This window comes from Pantherophis guttatus, chromosome 4 (assembly GCF_059756535.1).
Source record: "Pantherophis guttatus breed Tessera chromosome 4, ASM5975653v1, whole genome shotgun sequence".
NCBI lineage: Eukaryota > Metazoa > Chordata > Lepidosauria > Squamata > Colubridae > Pantherophis > Pantherophis guttatus.
In genome coordinates this window covers 147,365,598-147,391,598 of record NC_142066.1, presented here as the reverse complement: position 1 = coordinate 147,391,598, position 26,001 = coordinate 147,365,598, and the positions used below count along the sequence as shown (strand labels likewise).

The following is a 26,001-nucleotide window of genomic DNA, read 5'->3' as shown; positions in this document are numbered from 1 at the left end:
TTATGACAACCAAAACAGGCAGGCTCCATTATGATCGTAAGTCAAAGATTACCTGTAAAGAAAGCATGGTCTTTCTAATCCAGATTTTATCTGGAAATAGCAAGGATTAAAGTGGAGCCCTCCAAAATACATCTTTTATTATTGATTGGGAGGGGGGCTGCATTGGCTCCTCTTAACATGCATATTTTAGGAATATGCTGCCTAAATTCATCTGTCTCAATCTCTTCACTTAAGGAGGGATTACACAGATAGTTGCATTTTAAAGTTATCAGATTTTATTACAGCAAATGGCAGTACAGTATTTAAATTAATGCCACAATAAATTATGGGTCACATTACCGGATTTTTAAATACCCATATGTTATACTTGCTGTTAGTGTGTAGCTCATTGTTTCTGGGGCCAGGAGTACTGCTAATTTTCAAAAATAGAGATTCCTTTATAACACGACAATGTAGCAATGACTGAGGTTGATTTTCCCCAATATTTTATTTTTCCACAACTGTTCTCCCACTACAAATCACTATTGATGTAAATCTGATGCAAATCACTCCGATTTGCATCAGAACAGTTCCTATGCAAATTTAACATTACTTTCTAAAAATTATCCCATGCAGTTGCCATACGAAATAAAAATAAAAAGGGAATAAATCATGGTACAATATTTCTTTTGATGCTGGCCAGCCCTAATAGCAGCTATTTTACACTACTGCCTTATGTCCAGGTTGTTGTCAATGTCTACAACAAAGTCCTTATTCCACTTTTATTTGGCACTGGAGAGACTGTACCTGTACACCTGTTGTGTGCAGTTCTATATTTCCTATTGTATTCTAGGTAAGACGGCCTTACCTCCATTCTGTCCATCTCCTTGGTTTTTTGCATCATTTAAAATTTTAATGAGCTTACTTTTAAAATTGTAATTTTTCTATTTACCTTTTTATGTTCTGTAAACCACCCAGAGTTGATCTATTGGGGAGATGGGCAACATATATAACAAACAAATAAATAAATTTGGGACATGCCTCATGCAGGCAGGCTGAAGTAATGTTGGATGTTCATCTGGAGAATGAAGACTGAGGAAGACCGCTCAGTGTTCGGTTATAATTTAATAGCTTTTTAGGTTAAAATTTGATATTTAATACCTAACCATGGTTTAGTTAAGTGCTGATACCTGCTGTAAACCAGGGAGCAAAGATCAATTATGTGCCATCAAATTAGCGTAAACTCTTAACAATGCATGGATAGATCTTCTCCACAATTATTTATTCCCAACCTGGTCTTCAGATTTTCAACCATCCATTGTCACTATCATATTGCTGGTTGTTCTCTTTCCTTCCACTTTTTGCTGAATTATATACCAATCACACTTAGACTTATATACTGCTTTGCAGACCTCTCTAAGCGGTTTACAGAGCCAGCATATTGCCCCCAACAATCTGGGTCCTCATTTTACCAACTTCTGAGGGATGAAGGCTGAGTCAACCTTGAGTCACTCAGAACTGAACTTCTGGAGTGAGCAGTGAATAGACTATTCAACACAAGTAGCTCTTTCCATATGCATGTTGTTATCATTTCTACTTTGAGGAAGAACTGCACTAATTATTCTATGACCCATTTCCTTCCTTCCTTGGCTATCCATGGTGTTCGCAGGAGTCTTTTACACCACCAAAGTTCAAAACTATCAATATACTGTTTTTAGATCCTTCAGTCCAATTATATTTTCCTCCCACTATTTCCAATTTTGGCATTCCTTCTTTGTTTCTTATATCCTGAGTAGTAAAAATTATGATCTCCTGAGATGTGTAATTCTGTATCAAATTGCTTAAGTCTAAGATTTCAATATGTAATTGATTCTTTTCATCTTTTATTGACCTTTCCCATGTTCATGTTTATTAGATTTTATATTCATACTGTGATTCTTTCTCTCGAGTTTCATGGCAACATCAGTAATTAGATATCCTAGTCTTTAATCTAACCATGCCATAATCAACCTTAAAGACCTTTATGTCTTCTGTGCAATATGAAATGACATCTTTGCCACTATCATTAAAATGATAATCTACTTCCAATACAGATAATCCTCGATTTACATCAACAAATGGGGCTGGAATATTGTTCACTAAACAATGTAGTCAGAGTCATGACATGATTGGACTAGATTTTCCAACCATGTTTACCCTGATTAAGCAAATCCTGCGTTTTTTAGGCGAAACATGTGGTCATTAAATAAATCTGGCTTCCCCAGTTGACTTTCCATGTTGGAAGCCAGCTGGGAAGATCGCAAATCATGACAATGTGACTGCAGGAACTGCAACCGTTGTAATGCAAGCCAGCTGCAAGGCACCAAAACTGCAATCACTTGATGTCAGATGGTGTGATAGTTGTACCTTTGAGGATAGGTCATATATAACTTTTCATAACTTTAAACCATCATTAAACCAATGATTGTAAATTGAGGATTACCTGAATCTTTCTAGATCACTGTTATTTAATATAGGCACTGCTTCTTTATATTGCCATATCATATATGGCTGAGAAGCTGGATTGAACGTGCTTTGGACTACATCATCCTTGGTGCACTCCCAGCTTTCTTCACTTACCTCTCTTCCTGCCATCCCCTGCCAAAATGAGCCAGCATAGCAACGCTTTTGGGAGTAGGTAGAGGGAGAAGAATAGTACAAATAGATAATTTGAAAAATGCATTTTATACACACACACACACACAATTCAAACTTAAATATGAACCTCTTCCCTTCACATTATTTCTCTTTTGGTTTTATAAGACAAGGACAGGATTCAACTTTTCCCCTCCATTAATCTACATGCTACAAAAAATCTGTGTTATCTATTTGTAACCTTCCGTTAATCAAAACAGTGGATTCCAGAGCAATCACTTTTGAATCAAGCTACCGCAAATGTGCTAATTTTAAGAAAGTGTCCAAAATCTAAGAGCCATTACTCTCATAGAATTGAAATTTCAAGGACCTTCAAGACTTCTATTTCCAGGCTTGTAGCCACTGTAGTAGTGCTACAACTGTCATGAGATCATAAATTCCAACGTTCCCGGTCAGTTTCCCACCAGAAAAGTCAATGGAAAGCTGACAGGAAATTTGAAGTCACTCCTGCCCACAGTTTTTTGTCCACCAATGATCATTCTGTTTATTTTTTAACAAAAGTAAATATTGACAAAGGACGTTCCAATGGGTAGAAGGTTGTTTTGTTATATACAAACTGCTCGAACAGCTTTGTTTGAATAAAAAGTTTGATAATGGTCCTTTTTTGAGTTTTTATGTATAACTAAAAATTATTTAAGAAAAGTACACTGAATTTGAGCTAAAAATAGAACTAGGTGATATATTCCAAGTTAATTTTAATTTTTTGTTTTCCAGACATTTTGTCAAAACATTGTTTTCTACTGCCTTGCCTAAAACCGAATACATTATAGGCTGCAGACAATGTGACAATTATATAACTCAACATTCTCCTTTAACAGTTCCTCAAGGCATTCAGTCTGACAATATCACACATCTTAACATCTCATACTAACTGTAATGCTACATAAAGAGCGCACAAATAAACATGATTAAAACTGTATTTGCATATTTATACCTTTGAGTATTTGAGCTCTTCTGGCATTAGTTTCGAAGATTGTAGTTAAACCCGTTCTCATGTATGCTGCTAATTTTTTGTAAATTAATATGCTAAGGGAATAGATTATGTTTACTCATCTGATCTTCAAATAGAGCAAATAATCCTGATTTTAAGTGCAGTTAGTCCACCAATCATGGATCCACCTTACTATAATACTATCCAAATTAAGTTTTAACAGCTTGTTTATAAAATATCTTGTTTATAAAATTTGAAATCTTGACTGAAATGAAATAGATTATATACATGGCATTGTCCTACTCCACTACCATAATTATCTTATCAAAGAAGATAATTTTTTTCTTATATGACCTATTTTTGACAAAGCCATGATGACACTTACCAATCAAAGCACTATTTACAAGTTTACAAATGACATGCTTATTATCTGCTGTAGGTAACAGCCTACTAGATATTAATGTTAAGCTAGGTTGATTGGTCAATAATTACTGAATCCTTTTTTTTTTTTTGAAGAAGAAGAAGGGGACCATATTTGCTCTTCATGAGTCTTCTAAAGTGCAAAGATTGACAGCAGTCCTTTCACCAGCAACTTCACTGTTTTATGAGGTACCTCTCAAGACCTGGGAACTTGAAGACGTTCAAAATGGCTTCTTTACCACATCTTTACAGATGTAAACTCTTCCTCTGAATATTCATTTAAAATCTATGCTACTCAATTATGGATTGGGAAAGACCCCATCTCTCCCCATATATTCAATGTGCCTCTCCTCCCATCTTTTAATGGTATTTGTTAATTAATAATTCATTTAATTAAATGAATAAATGAATATATGTATGTATGTATGTATGTATGTATGTATGTATGTATGTATGTTTGTATATGTATATGTATATCCTTTGGATGCAGAAGCAAAATAGCTGCTGACTTCCTTTGCTATTTAGGTTTGGTCATCTGTCAAGATGTTTCTACTTGGACTGTAGATTTCTCCTCTCATTTGAAATGAATTTTTTCTTTCACCTTTCTCTTGCTATTAAATTATTTTGAAGAAACCTTCCTTGTGAGCCTGAGGCTATTTTCTGCCTTCGCCTTCCTAACCTCATTGCTACATTTCTGAGCTTTCTTGGCTGTTTGCCTTACCTTCCATTTCATATAAGCATCTTCTTCAGCCTCAGCTCCTTCATAAGCTGCTTATTTAACTACACTGATTTGTTTTTAATGTCTTAGTTTTCTTCCTGACTGATACATTTGAGATTCACTATCCTTAATTTCCTTTTCAAGAAAGCCCAGCCAGCTATAACACTTTTGCCTGCATTTAAGGTTTTTAAGCCGTAACAGCTTCCTCTTAGAGGTTATTAAAATCACAGGCCCATTCAAGCAGTCTGTTCCCGACGATTGATGGACTTGAATGTCTTGAATGTCTATGGAGATTATCAATCATCCTGCTCATGGTTGTCCCAAAAATGCTTTTCAAAAGGCAACTGCACTTTTTTGGGGGGAGAGGGGGGAGGTTCCCATCAAAACATTTCATTTCTCATCCAAGAAGAACTGAAGAAGCTTCTTGGATAAGAAGAGAAACTTTTTCAAGAAAAAAAAAACCTAAGAAAATTCAGATACCTTTTGAAAAGCACTTTTGTGTAGAACTGAATGGGTTCCAGGAGAAATTGGGGGATTTCCCAGGGACTTTGCCACATAATCATGGTCACGTCTTGGAACCATAAGGCGGCTGAGGCATTCGACCGGATCACACTCTGCAGCCTCTTATGACCGATCACTCCCAATACTCCCCATGGTTTACAGAGAAGCTGCAGGTTCTGAAAATGACTGAGACACTGTTTAGACTGGAGGAAAATGAGTGATGAAACCAACCACTTAGGGTTTAGAGCAGGGGTGTCAAACTCATGGCCCTTGGGCCAGATGCATCACGCGCTGGCCACGCCTACACCTTTAATGAGAGGACAAAAATTGTGATATATCAAGTGACACTGCCATGACATGAGTTTGACACCCTTGGCTTAGTGCTACTATTAAGGCCTACCTCATGGCAGTAACAGCAGTGAAACACTTTTATTTCTCTACTCTTTTATGGTGTCCACAGAGTGTTACTTGGTGGCCCTGTTCAGGATCACTCAATCCCTCTTCAGAGCCATGTAAAGGAAGTTGTGGAACACCTGGTGAGAGTTGCTCAGATTCGTCCCAAGTTGGAACCCAGGTGTGGTGCAGGTCTGTGTGAGATGCCTGGGGAAAACATCTACCTGATTACTGGCAATAGTTTGGTCCTTTGGACCTGTTGAAGGGAAGAGTCTTCAGTACTTACCATCCTGGTTGGTGAAAGCATTCAGGACAATGGCAACTGGGTGAGTTTAGGCCAGGGGTCTGCAACCTTAAACACTGAAGGCGCCATTTAGACCCATTTCCCACAGAAAACACCGGGAGCCACAAAACCTGGGTGGGCGTGGCCAACTCGATGTCACTCACTTCCACTAGTCCAGAGGTCTGCACCTTAAACACTAAAGGAGCCATTTGGACCCATTTCCCACAGAAAAGAAAACACCGGGAGCCATAAAACCTGGGTGGGCGTGGCCAACTCGTCACTCACTTCCACTAGTCACATGACATACCCCCTAGCCATGCCTACCCAGTCGATCATTAGGGCAGAGAACCGGTTAAAAAACATAGGGAACCACAAAAGCTTTTTGACATCTCTCTCTCTCCCTCCCTCCCCACCCTCTCTCTGTATCTTGCTATGTCTCTCTCTCCCCCCCCCCTTTGTATCTTTCTGTCTCTGCCATGGCTGCTTCTCCATCCCCCGCCATCGCCCTTACCTTCCCAGGCCAGGCAAGGACTGAGTGGGAGGGAGGGTGAGGGGTGGGACCAGCCAGTGGTGGGATCACCCGACAGGGAGCCACAGCAGAGGTCCCAAAGAGCCACATGCGGCTCCTGAGCCACAAGTTGCTGACACCTGGTTTAAGCAATGATAAATTCTTCACTGCAGGATGAGACATTTTCAAGATCTTTTAAGGAGGACCTGGTTTGCTCCCTCCTAAAAAAAAAAAAATCTCTTTACCCCAGCTGTCTGGACAATTTCCATAGTCTCCCATCTTCCTTTTTTAGCCAGATTCCAGGGCCAGTTATGGGACAGAAACAGCATTGGTCACACTTGTGAACGAGATATGTTCTCCCCCTTTTGGTCTTCCAAAAGGCCTTGAAGGCATGGCTGCGCCAACTAGCCTAGGGCCCCAATGGGAATGTGGCGCTTTAGAAGTAGTTAATGGAATACAGGTAGTCCTTGACTTATTCATTCCGTTAATTTAGTGACCGTTTGAAATTAAAACGACGCTGAAAAAAGTGACTTACAACTGTTTTTCCCACCTACAACCAGTGCAGCATCCTCATGATCACATGATCAAAATTCGGATGCTTGTTAGCAACTGGTTCATATTTATGACGGTTTCAGTCTTCTGGGATCACTTGATCACCTTTGGCAAACTTCTAACAAGCAAAGTCAATGGGAAAGCCAGATACACTTAACTACGGCAACAAAGGTTGTAAAATGGGACAAAATGCACTTAAAAATGTCTCACTTAGCAACAGAAATTTTGGGCTCAATTATGGTTGCAAATCGATGAAAATTTGTAAATAACATCCTACTTCCTTCCTATGTACCCTTTGCTCCCTGCCCTTGCCATCCTGTTTAGTTTTATTTTAAATGAATTTTAAATGTATTATCCTTATTTATCGTTTTAATATTTTAATTTTAATCGACTGTAAGCCATCTGGCAAGATAGCTAGTATACAAGTTTAATAAATAAATAATAAAATCTATTTTTTATATTTGATTTTTCTTAGAAAGCTTTTTGTAAGGTATAGGTACAGTCCAGACCTCAGATCAAAGAGAACATGAATCACTCATAAAATTTTACTACTGAGGAAAAAGAAGACTAGCTTTGTTCCACTTCCAAATAAATTGACACAATGAGAGCAAAAAAATGACTCAGCTCTCAAAACAACCTCATCCAATCAGACAGGTCTGGAACCAATTCTGAATTGACACAAGGACCTCTTATGGAGGGATATGATATATACTGTTCTCAACCAGAACTGCTTACCAAATATTATTTTCCTCTCTTTATACACTCTGTATACTCTGTAAAACAGGGATCTCAAACTCGTGGCCTGCAGGCCAGATGCGTCACATGCTGGCCACGCTCACCCGTTTTAATGAAGGGGGGGAGTTATGATACGTCACATGATGTGACAATGCGAGTGACACCCGCTGTAAAATATAAAACATGAATATCTATACAAAGCCAGCTACGCACTCCTTTACAGAGATAATCTTCTGCTCCTTATCACATTTGACACTATCTTCTTCATCTCTTTTCTTGACAAGATACGTTTCAGAGAGAAAGCAGTTGCTCTGAACATTAGAATTTCATTTCATGGGGCTACAGTTTGAGAATTTCATTAGTTCACTATGACTGAACATTTTTTTCAAAAAAATAGCAAGGTGTCCCAACTGTAAACAATTCCCAAAAATTTATTGAGAGATAGCATGAACAAACTTATGTGTCATATTTAAGTTGTATTAATCTTTTATAATCTTTTAATATTAAAAAAAGTGAAAGGAGTTCTTGGATTTTTTCTTACACAATAACGTTCCTAGTGACTGTTAGGGAAGACACACCCACTAATTACTCACATTTCATGCAGCTACTAAAAAAAGAGGGAAAGGAAGAGTCTGGAATAAAAACAGTTATTCAGAAAACTTATGAAGTTCATGCTAATGTGCAGATAAACAGCCAGGTAGCTAAGATCAAACAGGTGTTATCCAAAGTATGTGCTGCATTTAAAAATAATTCCAATTTCCTTTTTCCACAACTTCAGAGGCAACATCCGTTTGGCGTGGTTGGCTAACAGGACAAAGTTTACACATTATTTATGCATTTATTTATTCAATGTCTATAGCCCATCCCAGCCAACTGATTCTGGGTGGCTTACAATTGTATACTGTACAGTGTGTAGACAAATCTCCCCAAGACAAATTTTACATCCTATGACACACATGAAGCAATAGTTCAAGAGTGCCTTAGTGCTCTTAACAAGAGACTCAAAAGAAATAATATGTTGCATTTGACCTGAAAACAAAAGGACAACCAGAGGAAAGTTATTTATGAGGAAGGAAATAAATACTGCCAAAAGCATGGTATGATCCTCATTTCTAAATATATTGAAAACCAAATATATTGTAGTGGGTCAGGCCCCTGCACCATTTCAATCACCTAATGATTGTTTTGCGGACATAAGAGAAAAAGAATACATCCATTCATTTCAGGGGTGGGTTCTACTTACCTTTACTACCGGTTTGCAGTAGGGCCGCTCGCGCACAAGCGCTCTTCTGCGCATGCACAGAAGCGTTTTCGTGATGTCGGGGTCGGTGTACGGAGCCTCCCGCCGGTTTTACTACCGGTTCTATAGAACCGGTGCGAATCGGGGGGGGGGCGCAACCCACTACTGATCCATTTCCTCTTACACCTATATGAAATAATGCAACCCCAGCCAGCACCGAGTTATTTCTCCAGAAAACTTAGGACCCACTCATCCGACCTCTCCACAAGGGGTTGAAACAGTTGATGACAGCCAAGGCTTTTTCCCAAGAGGCAGATTCATTTCCAGAAAGGCCGGGAGGTGGATCTGTACCCAGATGAGGCTGATTGGAGTTAATCAGCCTTTCCTAAATTTCCTAAACCCTTCCAGACACGTTGACTGCCATAATTTTCAACCCCAGGAAATAAATTCCAAAGCACGTTCAGGAATTCAAGAAGGGAGGGGAGGGGGGAAGGCAACTCTCACCCTTTTGCAATTGACCACCCACCCACCCGCCTGGTTAAAGCCAGGAAAAGCGTGGTTTCCACGGGGGGGGGGAAGCTCTTGTTGCTGTTGTTTTAACCATGTTTTAGCCAATTCGCCCAACTTTCTGCGTCCTGACGAGCGGAGGCTCAAAGTAGGCTGGCTTTTTTTTTTCTGTGGCTCGGCCCAACCGTTGCTGAAGACCGACCACCCAACCATTCCACCCACCCAAAGGACTAAAGGAGCACAAGACCCCCAAGGGGTCCCCTCGAGCCCAAATCCCACTTTCTCTCCGGGAAGCCATCACCCACAAGGCGAGCGAGGAAGCGCTAACTCCCCACAGACAAGCCGGAGAGAGCGAGACAGTCAACCCACCCACCCACCCACCCACCCCCTTCACTCACCCAGGCGGGAAGGTCTCCCGTGGAGACGGTGAGCCGCACCGCCCGCTCCTCGTCTTGCAGGAAGGCGAGAGCCCGGCCCAGGCGGGAGCTCTTTCCGCCTCGGTGCCGCTGCACCCAGAAGAGACATAACAAGGCGACCAGGACCCAGCTGAAGCTCAGCCCGAGATAACCCAGCAGGTAGATGGGGAAAACCAGCGCGAAACTCCGCGCGAACTGAGACAGCAGCCCCGGCACATCGACGCTGAGCATCGACGGTGGAGACGGAGGCGGCTCAGTATCGACCTCCGGGCTGACCCCAGGGGCCGCGGGAGGCTCAGCCCCTGCGCCGCTCATGCTCTCCGCGCGGTTGTGGCCCCTGCCCGTGGAGCTGCCGCCGCTGAGGCGCTGTCGGAGGGCGGGAATGAAGGTAGGGCGCGGACGGGGGCGTCTCCAGGCATCTCCTTCCCTCCCTCCCTCCCTCCCTCTCTGAGCCCGCCTCGCAGTTGCTGAGGGACAACCACGGCCGAATCCCGCCCCGCCCACCCCGCCACCCCCTTGCCCTTCCTTCGGATACGCTCTTCCGGGTTCTGAGGGAGGCGGGGCTTGACGGGCTCGGAGCGAACCATTCGCGAGGGAAAGGGGAGGCGGGGGCTACCAAGGTTTTAGAAGGGAGAGCCCGACACGGAGAAATTCCCTCTAACTGGGACACATAGGCATTTCTCCCTGGCTCAGTTTCCTCCCTCTTTTCCCTGTGCATTTATGCGAGTTTAGTTTGACCTGGGATTATTTAGATTGTTGCTCAACACGGTCTCACTCTCTTGGGTCAGCCCACTGTTATTGTTTTTTGTTTTTTTTTCAAACTTGGCAACTTTTCAGATGTGTGGAGTTGTCTGGTGAATTGTGGGTGTTGAAGTCCACATATCTTAAAATTTTCCAAGTTTGAAAATCACTGGCCCAGCCCTTGCCTATCTATATACAGTACACACCACTGGGGCGGCATATTATGCATCCGTTGTGATGTTTTTTTAAAAAAAGTAGATTCTCATCCGCAACATGCTTATTGACATTGTAATGTGATTCACTTGGGGATTACCATTTTAATTGGAATGTCTAAAAGTAATAGGAGACCTATTTTTTTTCTCCCAGAATAATCACCCTATAAAAGGAGATTGTTTATTATATCTATTATATTTAATCTTTCTTATCAATTTTTTGCATCACCTATCTCACATAAGTAACTATTGGTAGTTTACAAGCAACATAATAAAACAATATAAAACAAATGCATACTTAAAAACAAAAAACAAATTTAAAATTTTACAAGTGAAAAGAGATAAATGAACATTTAAAAGATTAGATTAATAAGGAACAACTGGCCCAAAATCATTGGGTGAGCTTTCATGGAAGACATTAGTCTTCTGGTGGTTCTTAGTATTCCATGAAGTATCCTCCTTGCTTGCTAACATTTCTGGGTTTCCTAGCTATAATTGCACAATAGGTTTACTAGCTTAAGCTAATTTCTGCTTTCAGGGGATGCAATAAAAAAAATTCCAGACAAAATGTAACTGGTTAGCATGTGCTTCACAACACAATGTGAACCTGCAACACGTAGCAGAATTATCACTTTTTGCTTAATCGTATAAAGCTAAGCAAAAAGTGGTTGCATGGGTAATAAGACTCAGGCAAATCAGTTCCATATTATTTCCAAGAAATATGAAATGCTCACAAGAAAGTCAATTCAATTTGATTAACGTTTTATTCCTGAAGTGTTGTATGAGCTAATCATTGTTGGTTGTAAACAATATTAGTTTGGGGTACAAAGACAGCCAATTCAGTTTATATGATTTAATTTGTTCTTACCCAGCTATTCTGATTTATATTACAAACTATGATAAACAAACTTGTGACTTAAAAGAAAGAAAATCCACTCATTATTTGAACCTCCCAGATATCTTGAGACTACTATTCCCAGATCCAGCAGCAAGCAAATATTTTCCACATATTTGGAGGGTCCCAACTGAGGAAAATCGGATTCAAATTTTCAGAAAGGCTTGATGAATCCCCAGATAAATAATTAATTAATGTAGCCTTTTTTCCATTGTGGATCTGCATACAAATTACATTTATCAATTTATTGCTTGTTATTCAACACATTCTTAAATCCATGTTAATCCTTGGTTTTACTTAGAACAATTCTCTTCTCTGGAGGTTTATAATCCCAAATAATTTGATGCAGGGAAATTAATTTACAAACTAATTAATTTGTCATTTATGTGGCAAATTCATAAAGTGGATGTATGAAGTTTATAGTGTGTTACACTGCTTTTAATGCCACTGTCTAGATTTAAATAATCTCTTAGAAGCTGTGTTAACATGAATTTAAAAACAGATTAAAAAGGCACATGTATTCATAAAGGAAAATAAAAATGTTCTTAGTCAGAAATTACTTTATTGACATCTTATGGATATAATCAATCACACTTGGCCAATAAAGAATTCTATTCAATTCTGTTCTATATGTTCATACAACACAGTGGTTTTATTAAACTCTTAGCAGGATTCTCACAAAACAAAATCTATACAAATTAATTTTAAAATAAAGTAATAATTGCAAACAAATAGAAATAGTGTATACAGGATTATATTTTTAAAACTACTCAAGTCAAGATAGCCTAGTCAATGTCATTTTTGTGCAGTGTACTGCACAAATGCAGACAGTACAGGTAATCCTTGATTTGTTACCACAATATGTCTTGTCCCTTAAGATCAACAAATAATGTGGAATTTGTTGTAGGAAAACTACATCATGGCTCGTCAACAGCCAATTGTCAATGGGCACCAAGCAGTTCAGTTGTAGGATTCAAAAAATTTTACTACCAGTAAACCACGGTGGGGTGGCATGGCTTGGTGGGCATGGCAGGGGAAGGTTAATGCAAAATCCCCATTCCCTCCTGATCAGCTGGGACTCGGGAGGCAGAGTATAGATGGGGGTGGGGCCAGTCAGAGGTGGTATTTACCGGTTCTCTGAACTACTCAAAATTTCCGCTACCTGTTTTCCAGAACTGGTCAAAAGGTGCTGAATACCACCTCTGAAGCAGTTCCTGAATCTGGGTACATCTTGCATTAAATTCAAGCAATTGAAAGCACAATCAGGACATCGTAAAAGTAGTTCTCCCAAAAAGGCACTTCATCTGTACATTATTGTCAAAATGTTTTCAGGTTATTAATTCCAGGAATGATTGTTTTTCTCATTTCTTTTTGTTTCCTATCAATGTCTTCAGTATCTAGGCCAGTGTTTCTCAATTTTAACAACCTTAAGATGTGTGAATAACAATTCCCAGAATTCCAGCATGGAGGACAAGGGAATTCTGGATTATTAAAATCCATTCATCTTAAAGTTGCTAAGGTTGAGAAATGCTGATTTATAGACATTTAGTTTTCTCTAAATGAAGAGGATATTAAAACTCAGATTATTGAATCAATGTTCTTTTTCTGCCACAATCTTATATAACTAGCAATAGCAATAGCACTTAGATTTATATACCACTTCTCTAAGCAGTTCAGAGAGTCAGCATATTGCCCCCAATAATCTGTGTCCTTATTTTACCAACCTCAGAAGGATGAAAGGCTGAGTCAACCTTCTGCCTGTCAGGATTGAACTCCTGGCAGTGAATAGAGTCACCCTGCAATACTGCACTCTACCCACTGCGCCACCGTGGTTACAGTGGTTAGAATGCACTATTTTAGCATTCATCACATGACTTTAAAAAAAGTTAAACATCATTACTTGTAAACCCAAATATTTTTTTCCTTTGAAACATGACAACCCATTGTTCCTATTATAATGGAATGTTTGACCCTCCTGTATCAATTCAGACAGCTTTATTTGAATCCATGATCTCATTAGTATTTGCTAAAGGATATCTCCATCTTTTACCCTTTGCGATTGTAATGTTTTTGTGCACAAAATGTAAACAATGTTTTCAGCAAAAATCTATCAGGAAATCAGGTGTAAGGAGTGTATCAGACTGTACCCCCTCCCCAAACCCCTTGTTTTATGAAATGCAAAAAGCTGGGGCTCACAATGTTTGTGAGCCCCATTTATTATGTGCCTCTAAGTTGTTTTTGACTCTGTATTTTCCTAGTTCTCTTCTCTCACCATGTTCTTAACATACCCATGACCACTGTCCATCCATCTTCTTTGCTGCTGATATTGTTTTTCCTTCCATGTTTTCCATGAATATAGATTTTCCTAGAGAACTGGGTCTTCACGTAATGCATCCAAAATTTCAGTCTAATAATTTGCATCTTGAGTGAGAATTCTGAACTGATTTGCTCTATGATGTCACTGTGTGAGTAAGGTGGACAATTTCCAAATCTGATACATAAATAAATAAAATAAAACCTGTATTAACTATCCCAAAGATGCTTTTCAAAGAGGCAACTGGACTTCCTTGTTTTTTTGAAGATGTTTTGTTGAAGTTTCTTGGATGAGAAGTGAAACGTCTGAAGAAAAACAAGAAAGTCCAGTTGCCTCTTTAAAAGCACCTTTGGGACAACTATGACCCGGATGACTGAGAATCTTCATAGACCTATTATATTAATTAGTTGTTCTAGTTAAATTTCTGGGATTATCGTACACTAAATTATTCAAATGTGAATTGATAATGAGGTTGCTTCTGCATTCCACATTAGGTTAAAAAGTGGTTTGTTATTTTGTGGGCCAGTATAATGTGCAAACAGGATGGCAGTTTAGCCTAATGAGAGGCCCTTGCTGTTCTTTAGCCTCACTTCATTGGGAAATTTGTGAAATGTGAATGGCTTCATCAGTATACATGGAAAGTGAGATCCTGTAACTTCTGGGTTATAGGGATTCTTTTCAAGATAACTGTCATATTCTCTGGATTAGATTTTTATGGCGCAAGGTGTATTAAATAAATGGGTTAGCATTTAAGTACGTTCCAATTGAATTTATTTTGGTGGTTATAACAGTAGTATGCTAAATTTGGAGTTGGAGCCAAATTTCCAAAGCTGGGAAATTACATTTGAGAGACTTATGAAAGAATCTCTCTTTGTAGCCATTAACAGTGATAAAAAAGATTGTGTCCTATAGTTGAGAGTAATACTGTTCAAACTACATCTTGATATGGTATTTCCTCCAAAAGTTTATATGAAAAAAACCTCGTTGTTATAAGCACCAGAAGGATCCATTTTCCCCTCCCCTGAATAACTATCAGAGCATTCCTTTTCGGATTTTTAGCCATTTATTTCACCCCCTTTTCTCTTAAAGCTCCCAAAGTCATCCTAGAAGAGGCAAAGAGAGCTGCTACTTCATTTCCCCGAATCCTTTGCGGTCGACGACCTCGTTTGCCCCCCTGTTGTTCATTCCATTGGTTCCCCGGATCGACTCGACCTATCGGCTATTATCTTGTTTTGACCTAATTGTTGCCAAGGAAAACTGCAACAGGGTTGCCTAGGTTTCCTAACTCAGCTGCGGCCTGCAGATTTTCCGAGAGCGAAGCCTGGCAGGGATCGGGTATGCTGCGACCCGCGACGGTGAAGGGCTGCGATGGAAGGCGATAAGGTGAGCGGCGGTTCTTAGGCAAAGGCGGGAAAGGAGGCGGCGGAGGAGAGGAGATTCTGTTCTTTGCAGCCTGCTCGGGAAAGGCTCCATTTGCGGTGCCTGGCCTGCGGAGAGGAAGCTGCCCTGCTTTCGCCCGCAGGTTAGGCAAGGCTAAACAAAAATCAACGTTGCTGTCCCGCGGCGCAGCTCTTGCACGTAGTACTGGCTGGCTCAACGCATCGCTCCCACCGCGATTCACTTCTTACTAGGTGGGAATATCGTGTGAATCTGCCCTAAAACCTCTGCTGAACCATGAATCCTAATCGGTAGACGGTGGTTTGTTTTGATAAACTCTAGTTAAGCATACCGTGGCTTAGCATAAAGCATAATGAACTAGATCTCTGTCCGGCTGCGTAGATTTATCTGGAGTTAAGCCAGGTCGGAGAATTGATTTCTGAGCAAGTGTGAATGGGATTCCTCTGCATGCAAAATCTGTTCGCATCACTGCCAAACTTACAGGTAGTTGATTTACAACCATTCATTTCATGACTGCTCAAAGTCACAATGGCACTGGGAAAAAAAAGTGATTTATGACCCTAATTTAATACGTAGGACCATTGCAGCATTCCCCACGGTCATGTGATCAATTCAGAAGCTTGGCAACTGTTATGTATGTACCTATTGCATTGTCCTGGGGGGGGTCATGTGATCACCATTTATGATCAAGCAAAGTCAAGGGGGAAACCAGATTCACTTTACTATGCTGCCAGTTTAACAACTGCAGTGATTCACTTAACAGCTGTGGTAAGAAAGGCTGTAAAATGGGGCAAAACTCAATAAGTGCCTTGATTAGCAACTGGAATTTTGGCTTTAATTGTGGTCATAAAATGAGGACTATCTATAGTTTGGGCTGAATATGGTAAATGAATTTAGGAACCCTAAAAAGCTCTGTGTTTTGCAAAATGCCTTTTTTTGTTTAAGAAAGTCTAGCTTCCTTTTTCATCACTATAAACAAACCCAATACAGTAGTGTTTCTCAAACTTAGCAACTTTCAGATGTGTGAACTTCAACTCCCATAATTTCCCAGCCCCTGCTGGCTTAGGAATTCTGGGAGTTTAAGTCCACATAGCTTAAAGTTGCCAAGTGCAAGAAACACTAATTTATAATGCTGTGTGTATCCTATATCCAATCAATTGCGATCTGTCTAAAAGTTCCATAATCTAGTATTAACTGCAGTTCAGCATCATAGATTCAAAAGTGGATTTCATTGAGATGGTTTTCCTAAATGGATGATAATATAATGATAAGATGCCAATTTTAGATTCAGCTAGACCTTTCTAAAGCATTCCGAGGTACTTCCTTCTTAATAGGATAGTGGTTTCCTGTTTCTATTCATACAATACCATCAGCAAGGAGTGCTGGCTGATTGGCCCTTGAATGGCACCTTCCATCAATTTTTTTCTGAGTGTGAACTTTGTTTCAAATTTCCAGTCCTTCAGAATTCAAAAATTGCATGTTCTGAAGCCCTTTAATAAAAAAAAGCTATTTAATAAAACAACTCTATAACTATTTATTGTCTTGAGGTCTTGCTATTAGTCTCTCCAGCCCAAGTGAGTTCTTTGGCTAGGTTTCTGTCGCTTGGGTGCTGATAGCAAACATTAAAAGGAAACTGAACTGCTGTTATAGTTTCAGGTACTGTTAATCTATTCTCCAAGTGAGGTACACATTTTCTTCCTTTTTTCCCTTCTTTTTTAGAAAAGAACTAAAGATGATACTTGGAAATCAGATGAACTAAAAAAGCATCTTAAGGTGAACAATAATTCTACCTTAACTTTTTTTAAGTATTTGGTAGAAAATACATAAAGAAATGAGGCATGCCCAAGAGCTTGGATATCATAGTAGGATTTACTTCCTTGTTTCTATGAGTATCAGATTTGTGTCAGATTACAAATTTATTTTGAAAGATCATACACAAGTAAGTCTATTTGAAATTAATATATTATTTGCATATATTTACTATTTAATACTTCTTTTTACCTCCAGGGTCAAGTCTACTTTGAAGGCAGCCAAGATAAAAGAGTAATAAATTAATAATAGGAGTGTGATGTTAGTTGCTAAAATTTTTAAAAACAGTTTGTTTTGGCTTTCTGAAAAAATCTGAATTGAAAATGATATTCAGCATTATTTATTTGAGAATAAATATATTCCAAAGTATAACATAGCTACAGAGGGATGGTAGAGAAGGCTTGTCCTCACTTTGAGCAACCCTTATGTTAACATATATACCAAATCATGATTTGCTTGACCATGATTTGTTAAGTAAATACATGGTTTAGTGCTTTATGTGAACTCGGCTTATGTACATGTGAGTGAATGTATATATGAGCTATATCCCACCCAGTTTGTGTGATTCCAAAGAGCTGTTAACTTTCCAACTATTAATCATTATACGAATTGCTGTGTGAGAAGTGAAAGGAAGGATGAGTACAAAAATTCTAGTCTTCTCAGAGCTTATTAAGAGAAATCCATAGCTTAGTACATTATATCTCAAAATTTGTCTATATCATTACTTTCTTACATGTATGCAGGAAGGAAGAATAAATATTAATATCGTGTTAAATTGTTTATTGAGCGGTTACAGTAATTCTGAAAATGTCATTATCATTATTTCTTGTCATTATTCCATTTACAGTAGATGTGCAGAACCTGACTCTGCTCCCAAGATCCCTGGAAATCTCCTAAAGTTTTTTTAAAATGATACATAATGAAAAAAGGAAGAGTATTAAATTTTAATTTTTAAAACAATCTAAATAAACCAAAATGAGGCTTAATTTCATTGTCCATTTCGTTTTTTCACTTTCATGTCAGTGAAAACAAAGTATGCTTTTTGGCCCTGGGAAAAAAAGTGCTCTCTTCTTTTTCATTATCTTTGTGTATTCTATATTGTGCCAAACCAAACTTTTTACAATATTGATCTTGACTTGGTGGTATAGGAGCGTCTCAATTTAGGACCAATCATTTAACTATTGTTCAAAGTTAGGATTTATTTATTTATTTATTTATTTATTTATTTATTTATTTATTTATTTATTTATATTTGAATTTATATACCGCCCTTCGACCCCTAGGGACTCAGGGCGATGAACAACTGAAATTAAAATACATACAATATAAAAGTTAAGATAGCTAAAATAAATTAAATCAATCGGCCCCCAATTTAAAACCCCAAAGCTATACAATTAAAACTAACCCATAAAAAACCTAATTAGGCTAGGCTGGTTTGCTGAAATAAAAATGTCTTCAGGGCCTTACGGAAAGTGCGGAGATCCGGGATCAGTCGTATTCCGGGAGGAAACTCATTCCAGAGGGCGGGTGCCCCCACAGAGAAGGCTGTCCCCCTGGTGGCTGCCAGCAGACATTGCTTGACCGACGGCACCCTGAGGAGGCCCTCTCTGTGAGAGCGTATTGGCCGGTGGGAGGTTATCGGTAGCAGAAGGCGGTCTCGTAAATATCCTGGCCCTAAGCCAAGACTTGACTTACCAAAGCTACTTATAACCCATCCTCAAACTTATGACAGGTATATCCCCTTAGTTACCTGATCACATTTCAGGGGCTTGGCAACTGCCTCACATTTACAATGGTTCCAGTGGTCTGTGGTCACATGGACACAATTTTTGCCAATTTCTGGCAAAAAAAAGTTCCTATTCAGGTGAATTGGTTTGCTTAATGACCCTCTGCTTTGCTTAACTACTGCTGTGACTCACTTTATCACTTGTAAAAATGGTTGTAAAATCAAGTTTAATCACATAGTGTCTCAACTTATGACTGCAATAACTTCATGATCATAACAACTTACAACTGAAAGTCTGGGCTGCATCGTCATAAATCAAGGTCTATCTTTACTAGAATTATATTACTTCTACTTGTCTACAGTATCTGAAAAAATAATGCCCAATAAATCAATCTTTATTATAGCTACTTGAGAACTTGTGTAAGAAGAGGAAAATTAGAGGGATATCCACGCTGATTCTTATTACAATTACCATAAGGATTGCCATTTTTATCACAATCAGTCCTGCATATAGAGTTTTCCTGCTTGCAGATCTTTCCCAGAATAGAGAAAAGATACAACTTCATTGGCTAAAACTGATGTATAAAAATATTTCCCTTTTTCAGGTCTCTCGATCCAATAGTCAGTCTGAAGACAAGAGGCATCATCAGAGAAAACCACGAGACAGTGGCAGAAATGATGATGAAGATCATGACGGCAGCAAGGTGGCTTCAGAGATGGATCCAGAGAAGGACAGAGTTAACTTAAAAGAAAAATTAGGAGAAAGAATAAGATTTAAATCAAGTGAAAGACACAGAGAGGAAAGGAGGGACAAAGGAAGAGAGAAAGCTCAACCTAGAGAACAAGGGAGAGAGATTAAAGTAAATCATGAAAAAGACGCCAGAGAAGAAAAATATGTATCTGGAAGAAGTGGTGAAAGGCACAGTGGTAAAGAGAAGGACAGGAAACCTAAGAAAGATGAACCCAACCAAACATTACCACGAAATAGTGCAGAGAGGGAAAGAGATAAAGAACATGAGAGAAGGAGGAGGAGAAGCAGCAGGGATTACGCTGGTGAGTTGGTTTGCTTATGTGCTTGTTTTATAATGATCTGACCCTTATTTCAGTCAATTATCTATTTTCTTTTCATCAAGAGTAGTTTTTCTATAGTAGACCAAAAAGATGAAGAATTAGTAGTCTGATACTTTTCAGAGGTTTAAACTTACAGTTCCAGCATCTCTTATTATTGACCATGCTGTTTGAGATTAATATTGGGGGGTTGGTGTAAAAATGGATTTGAAGGACTTCAGGTTGCCAGTCCTGAAGAGGAAGTTGTCACAGTTAGGAAAAGTTAGATATTTTCAGGTGTTTCTTTTTTGAACAAACTTCAGGTACTTCTTAGGAAGTTATAATGTACATTTTGTCTATCAAATACAGTAGAGTTTGTACAATTCAAGACAATCTTCTAAATTTTGGAGGTGTTATTTTTAGATCATTCAAAACTAAAAGATGAAGAAAGAGTAAGAAAGCAACATTCAGAGAGAAAGGTAAGAGAAATAAAAACAATAAGCAATGTATTGTACCATCAGGTAAAATTGAAAAAATAGCTCAGTTTATAGACACAGCCCCAGAAATCACATTGGACACAATATATTTGGGATTTTCTTTTATATAGACCTAACAACCATTTGATTTGGCATAACTTCTTAACCCTGGAAATGAAAGAAAAAATTCAGAACAGCTTCCTAAGAGCAAATTTGAAGAATTTGAAGTCTAAGAAATTATGGGAAATCATTTTCATTCTCTCTCTCTCTCTCTCTCCCTCTCTCTCTCCCTCTCTCTCTCCCTCCCTCTCTCTCTCTCCCTCTCTCCCTCTCCCTCTCTCCCCCTCTCTCTCTCCCTCCCCCCCCCTTTCACACATTCACTCAGACACTCACTCACTCTGTGTGTGTTATAAAAATATTCTGGTTATATATCAGGGGCGGATTCCAAGTCCCGTTGCTACCGGTTCGCTCGTGTGCGCGGTGCTTCTGCACATGCGCAGGAGCGTCCGGGCGAGTGGGCGTAGTCTCTGCCGCTATCGGTTTGCCAGATCCGGTGTGAACCGGTAGCAACCTACCACTGTTATATATATGAGTATGGATGTGATAACCAATTTGGTGTGCTGGTTAAGATTCTGGCCTAGATACTAGGAGACTTTAGGCCAGTCACTCTCTCTCAGTCTAACCTATCTCAATAGGCTTATTAAAGGGAAAATAGAAAGCAGGAATTTTAAGTCTGTTTGCCACCTTGAGTTGACCAAATACATTTTTAAAAGGTAGGATAAAAATCTAAATAATAAAAAAATATTATTATTTCTAATCTTAAAATTTAGGAATGTTAATGATATAAATAACGATCTTCATTAACTTAATTTTAGTTTTACATACAACAATCCTGCATTCTGCATCAAAATGTATTTTATTTATAGAAATATTATATTCAATTTTTCTAAAGATGTGCTTCTTCCTCTGAAGATCAGCAAATATAGACACGCTGTGGGAAAGGACACAAGTACCACCCTAATGCTGACCTTGTGCCAGGGCAAAGAAGGACTTCTTTAAAATATATCTATGACAACAAATCGCTTTTTTAGATTTTTACAAGCCAACACCAAGCTCAGAAAATTTTTCTGTGGCCAAAGAAGTGGGATCTGCATATGAGAGAGATTTATTTAGTTAGTTTATTAGAAAATTTATATAATCACCTGACTCACTAAGATGATTCCGGGTGAGTTATAGAAACAAAACCCCAAATGCCAAATGTAACAAACGCCCTACCTCTGGCAACAACTGTCAAGTTTGCCAGCAAATTACAAATCAGGAGGAACCCCATGGTTGCAAATTTGTAATAAATAAATATCAAAGAAAAACTTAAGGAAAGAGATTACAAAATCAGCATAATGAAGAATGTGTATATCCAATGTGAACAATATGATGATTCTAATGGAAAGTTTGGCAAAACATAAGGCTGGGGCATGGAAATAATAAGGAGCATATGGAAAAATGCCTATCCAGCTGGTTGTATTCTTGAATATAAGCATTCCACATCAGACATTTTATTACAGTTCTGTTTTCCTAGTGTTGGCATGGTTGACTTAATAGACTGATTCATACTTCGAGTAGTCCTATTGAAATAAATGGTGAGTCAGTTTGGTGCAGTGGTTAAGGTATCAGGATTGAAACTGGGAGACTGTAAGTTCCAGTCCTGCTTTAGGCAGAAAACTAACTGGGAGACATTAGGCCAGTCACTCTGTCTCAGCCCCAGAAAGGAGACACGGGCAAATCACTTCAAAAAAACCTGTCAAAAAACTTGGAGGGATTTGTCTAGGTAGTCTTCAAGAATTGAACCAAAGGAAAAAAATTGAAATAAATGAGGCTTGTATTTTATTATGATAAATGGGAACAATGAGGGCATGTGCTGCTGGAGGTTGTTTCAAAGTTTTATCCTGTTGCTTTTGTTGGTTGTAAGTTGCTTAGACTTCCTTTGGGGGAGTTGGGCAGTATATAAGTTTAATAAATCAATAAAATAAGTTGATCTCAATGTCTTAGGTTCCAAAGTCTTGCTGAATCTGTATCCATTCAAATGTATTTCCTTTATGTGAAAATGTTTTGAACATTTTGTAATTTTCTTCCTTTTCTTTTTCCTTTTTTCTTTTTTTTGCCTTCAGAAAGAAACTAGTTCAGGGGAGATTTCAGCAAACAGAAGTGAAGAACACAACCAGAGATACAAATCACACAAGGATGAAGAGTCAGATAAGGAGAAGAGAAGACGGCACAGGGAGAGGAAAAAGCACAAATCCTTTGCAGTGGAAGAAAAAGAGAAGCCTTTGAAATTAAGAAATTCCATGTCTTCCACAGAGGGGGAAGAAGATCATACACCTAGGAGACATAGAGAGAGATCCCACCACCATGAGGACAGATATCACAAAGAGAACAGAAGAAAAAGAGACGAAGAGGAGAGTGAAAAAAAGAAGAGAGACCACAAGGTTTACTGATTATTAAGATTACTTGCTAGTTTTTACTGAACGGGGCTTTAAAATAACATGTCAGAGGATAAAAATAATAAGGAAAGAAATACTCCATAATACGGAATTCTATAAGTTAATGCCATTTTGTACCGTTTTCCTTATTTTCAGCACAGAGAACACAGGAATGAAAGGAAAAGGGATGAAGAAGACATACGTTATCCACGTGAAAGGCATGTAAGCTGTTTAAATATCAGGGGTGCTCTGCCTGAAAACAATGTGTCCTTCCTACAAAGTAAAGCCCACTGAACAATAAAACCTATTTCCTAATAAAGGCCCTTAGAATTCTGCAACTTGAATTTTTATTTTCCAATTTTCTTTGCTTTCCAAAGTCTCCCAAGAATATTTAAAGCAGGCATTTCAGTACAACATGGACATTTTAGTGGATTCTGTCTTATTTTGGTTGATGATCCAGAAAGTGAGAGATCCTTAAAAAGATTATTATGGTTGGTTGCATAGTTGGTCAGATGTTTAGACTGGATTTTTTTTATCTACCTATTAAGTCCTTCCCAAGGATTTGAGATAGGAAGATGTTGCAATTTAATAATATTAAAATTATCATCATAAAATACTATTATTATTCCACCTTTCTTAAATATAAATCGAAGGCAGCAAGCATATCTAATACTCCTGCCTTCTGTTTTGTCCATATACAACAACCCTGTGAGGTGGGGTTGACTAAGAGAGAGTGACTGGCCCAAAATCACCCAGCCAGCTTTCATGCCTAAGGGAGGACTAGAACTCATGGTTTTTAGGCCAGCACCTTAACCACTATAGAACCTTTGTAGCTGAAATCCTTGCTTTGGAAAGACTTTATATATTTGGAATAAATTTTGTATAGATTGATATAAAACTAGATAGATCTAGCTGTTAAGGTGTTGCCTAGAAAGCAGGAGACAGTTGAGTTCTAGTCCCATTTTAGACATGAAGGCCAGTTAGATGATAGGAGGAAACAGTTTTAAGTATATTTACTGCCTTATTTATAAAAATGCTAAAGATAGAATTTAAATAAATAAATAATATATATTTTCTTCTGGACAAAGGCTTCTTTTATTTAAATATTTTGATTATCGTATCTTAGTTGCCTTTTTTTTTTAGTATTTGAAGTTAATATGGCAATTTGTAATATAAAATATTTGCTTCACTGGATTCTCTGTTTAAAAGAAATGAAATCTTACACACAATTACATAGTGCTGCTCTTTTATGTTTTATCCGTTTCCCTTTTTTTGCTGTGTCTAATTTGGTCTAAAATTAGACTAAGTAGGGATATTTTGAATAGTGTTTTTTTAATTGTGAGATAATCTGCTTGATATACATCTTGCAGTAAAATTATGAAAGGCTTTGGTCACAAACACTGAACATATTTTTAATCTTAAAAAATAAATTTTGTTAGAAAAATATTAATTAAAAATGAAATAAAAAGATCCAAGCATGTTATTTTTTGAAGTGATTGTAAAAGTTTTTCTGTCACACTTATTGGAAACTATCTAAAATTATAGATCCTAATTTTCCTTTATTTCTGCTGCTAAATAATAAAGTTGTATCAATTCTCTTTCAAATATTTGAACATGAAAAATAATGTTTTCTGTATTAGTATTAAAATATATTTGTGCTGAAAAATAGTTTGATGTTATTCTGACAGTGGTATTTCTCACAATATGAAAGAGTCATAAAAAAGTTTTGTGCTATAACAATTGATAAATCCCTTATCCATGTTCCATACCTATTTTTCTTTTAAACAGGTAAAGCACATATATTTTCTATAAGAACCATATTTGCTTGATGGTTAATTCAATATATATATATATTTTTAGAAATTCAAAAGAAAAATTGAAGAAACATGGCAAGAGTGAAAGAGAGAATGGAAAACGAGAGGTAAGAAAGTTTTATTTGGCATTTGAAATGAAGAAATGTTATTGGAAGAGCTACAAAGAAGAAACAGAACAAAAAGAATTACCAAAAGAGAATATAATTACCAATCTAGCATGGCAAAAGTTACACATTTAAAAAATCCAAATAATTTCATTAACATTCTAATGGAAGATGAATTCTGTTTATTTCTTCTGCTAATGTTTGGTTTTATCTTTAGGCTTTGATTAATTTAATTTTGAAAAAAATAGTATTCTGAAATTTTTAGGTTTATAATTGGAGAGCCAAAATTTTGCTGTAGATAAATAATAAAAATAAATTTACTGTATTCCTTCTGATGTTGTAGCCAAATAAATTGGTATATAAATACCCTGAGAACAAAATAATTTTACTGAATGTAGTTTACCTTAATTTCAAGTAAATGACTTTCAGAGAGAAATATTTAAATATAGAATGTTAGAATATTAGAGATAAAAACATAATTCAAAATAATTAAGAGATTAAAAACAGGTGCATAGATCTAATTCATTATTCAAGTTCACTGTCACATTTCAATGCTTTTCTCTTATCAGTTGTTTTGTATATTGATAAATTAGCACCACAAAACTGATGGTCCCTCAGCACCACGTCTCAAAAGGCAAGGAAGTGAAGAAGGTGGACAAAATGTAAGCATTGCATGCTGTTTTATTTTTATTTTTTTTAATGCAAATGTTCCAAAAAATTCTACTCATACTTTTATGTTCCCTTGTTACTTCATGAGTTAATACTGCTCTTTTTTATTATTATTATTATTTTAAGGAACAGAAAAAGGAAACCCTTTCTGAAGATTATAATGATTCTGTAAATTATGAAGATGATTTTGAGGTGAGTGTGAACAACATTTGAAGAGGCTAAAAACAGATCATTCAAATAGGATACGAAAGGGATAATTTCCATTCCAGATGACATCATTTCTGGTTTTAATAATTTAGGAATGCCTGAGGCAGCATTTTACAAACTAGGCGATTGTGAGTTCTAATTCTGCCTTCAGGACCAAGCCAGCCTGTATAATTCTTTATAAAGATTTCCACATTAAATTACTTGTCAATAATGAAACTTCCTGAGAATGCTCTGT

General features: G+C 37.8%; 2 protein-coding genes across 10 annotated transcripts in view; one reads left to right on the top strand and one right to left on the bottom strand.

Moving 5' to 3' along the window:
• The window catches only part of ESYT2 (extended synaptotagmin 2), a 64,122-nt gene extending 53,723 nt beyond the window's left edge, over nucleotides 1–10,399 (bottom strand). For 2 of the 4 annotated variants that reach the window (XM_060683606.2, XM_087893058.1), the window contains exon 1: nucleotides 9,860–10,377. In XM_060683606.2, the coding sequence (XP_060539589.1) occupies nucleotides 9,860–10,192 (333 nt within the window). In that variant the 5' untranslated portion in view covers nucleotides 10,193–10,377. Of the gene's footprint in view, nucleotides 1–9,859 lie in introns of all 4 variants that reach the window. The other 2 variants (XM_060683607.2, XM_060683609.2) reach the window with 2 other exon arrangements.
• Nucleotides 10,400–15,128: 4,729 nt separating this feature from the next.
• Nucleotides 15,129–26,001, top strand: part of DYNC2I1 (dynein 2 intermediate chain 1) — a 35,324-nt gene continuing 24,451 nt past the window's right edge. The window contains exons 1-9 of one of the 6 annotated variants that reach the window (XM_034402411.3): nucleotides 15,129–15,422; nucleotides 17,157–17,210; nucleotides 19,578–20,025; nucleotides 20,443–20,498; nucleotides 22,661–22,978; nucleotides 23,129–23,190; nucleotides 24,833–24,893; nucleotides 25,484–25,552; nucleotides 25,686–25,751. In XM_034402411.3, the coding sequence (XP_034258302.2) occupies nucleotides 15,408–15,422; nucleotides 17,157–17,210; nucleotides 19,578–20,025; nucleotides 20,443–20,498; nucleotides 22,661–22,978; nucleotides 23,129–23,190; nucleotides 24,833–24,893; nucleotides 25,484–25,552; nucleotides 25,686–25,751 (1,149 nt within the window). In that variant the 5' untranslated portion in view covers nucleotides 15,129–15,407. Of the gene's footprint in view, nucleotides 15,671–17,156; nucleotides 17,377–19,577; nucleotides 20,026–20,442; nucleotides 20,499–22,660; nucleotides 22,979–23,128; nucleotides 23,191–24,832; nucleotides 24,894–25,483; nucleotides 25,553–25,685; nucleotides 25,752–26,001 lie in introns of all 6 variants that reach the window. The other 5 variants (XM_034402413.3, XM_087893055.1, XM_087893056.1 and 2 more) reach the window with 5 other exon arrangements.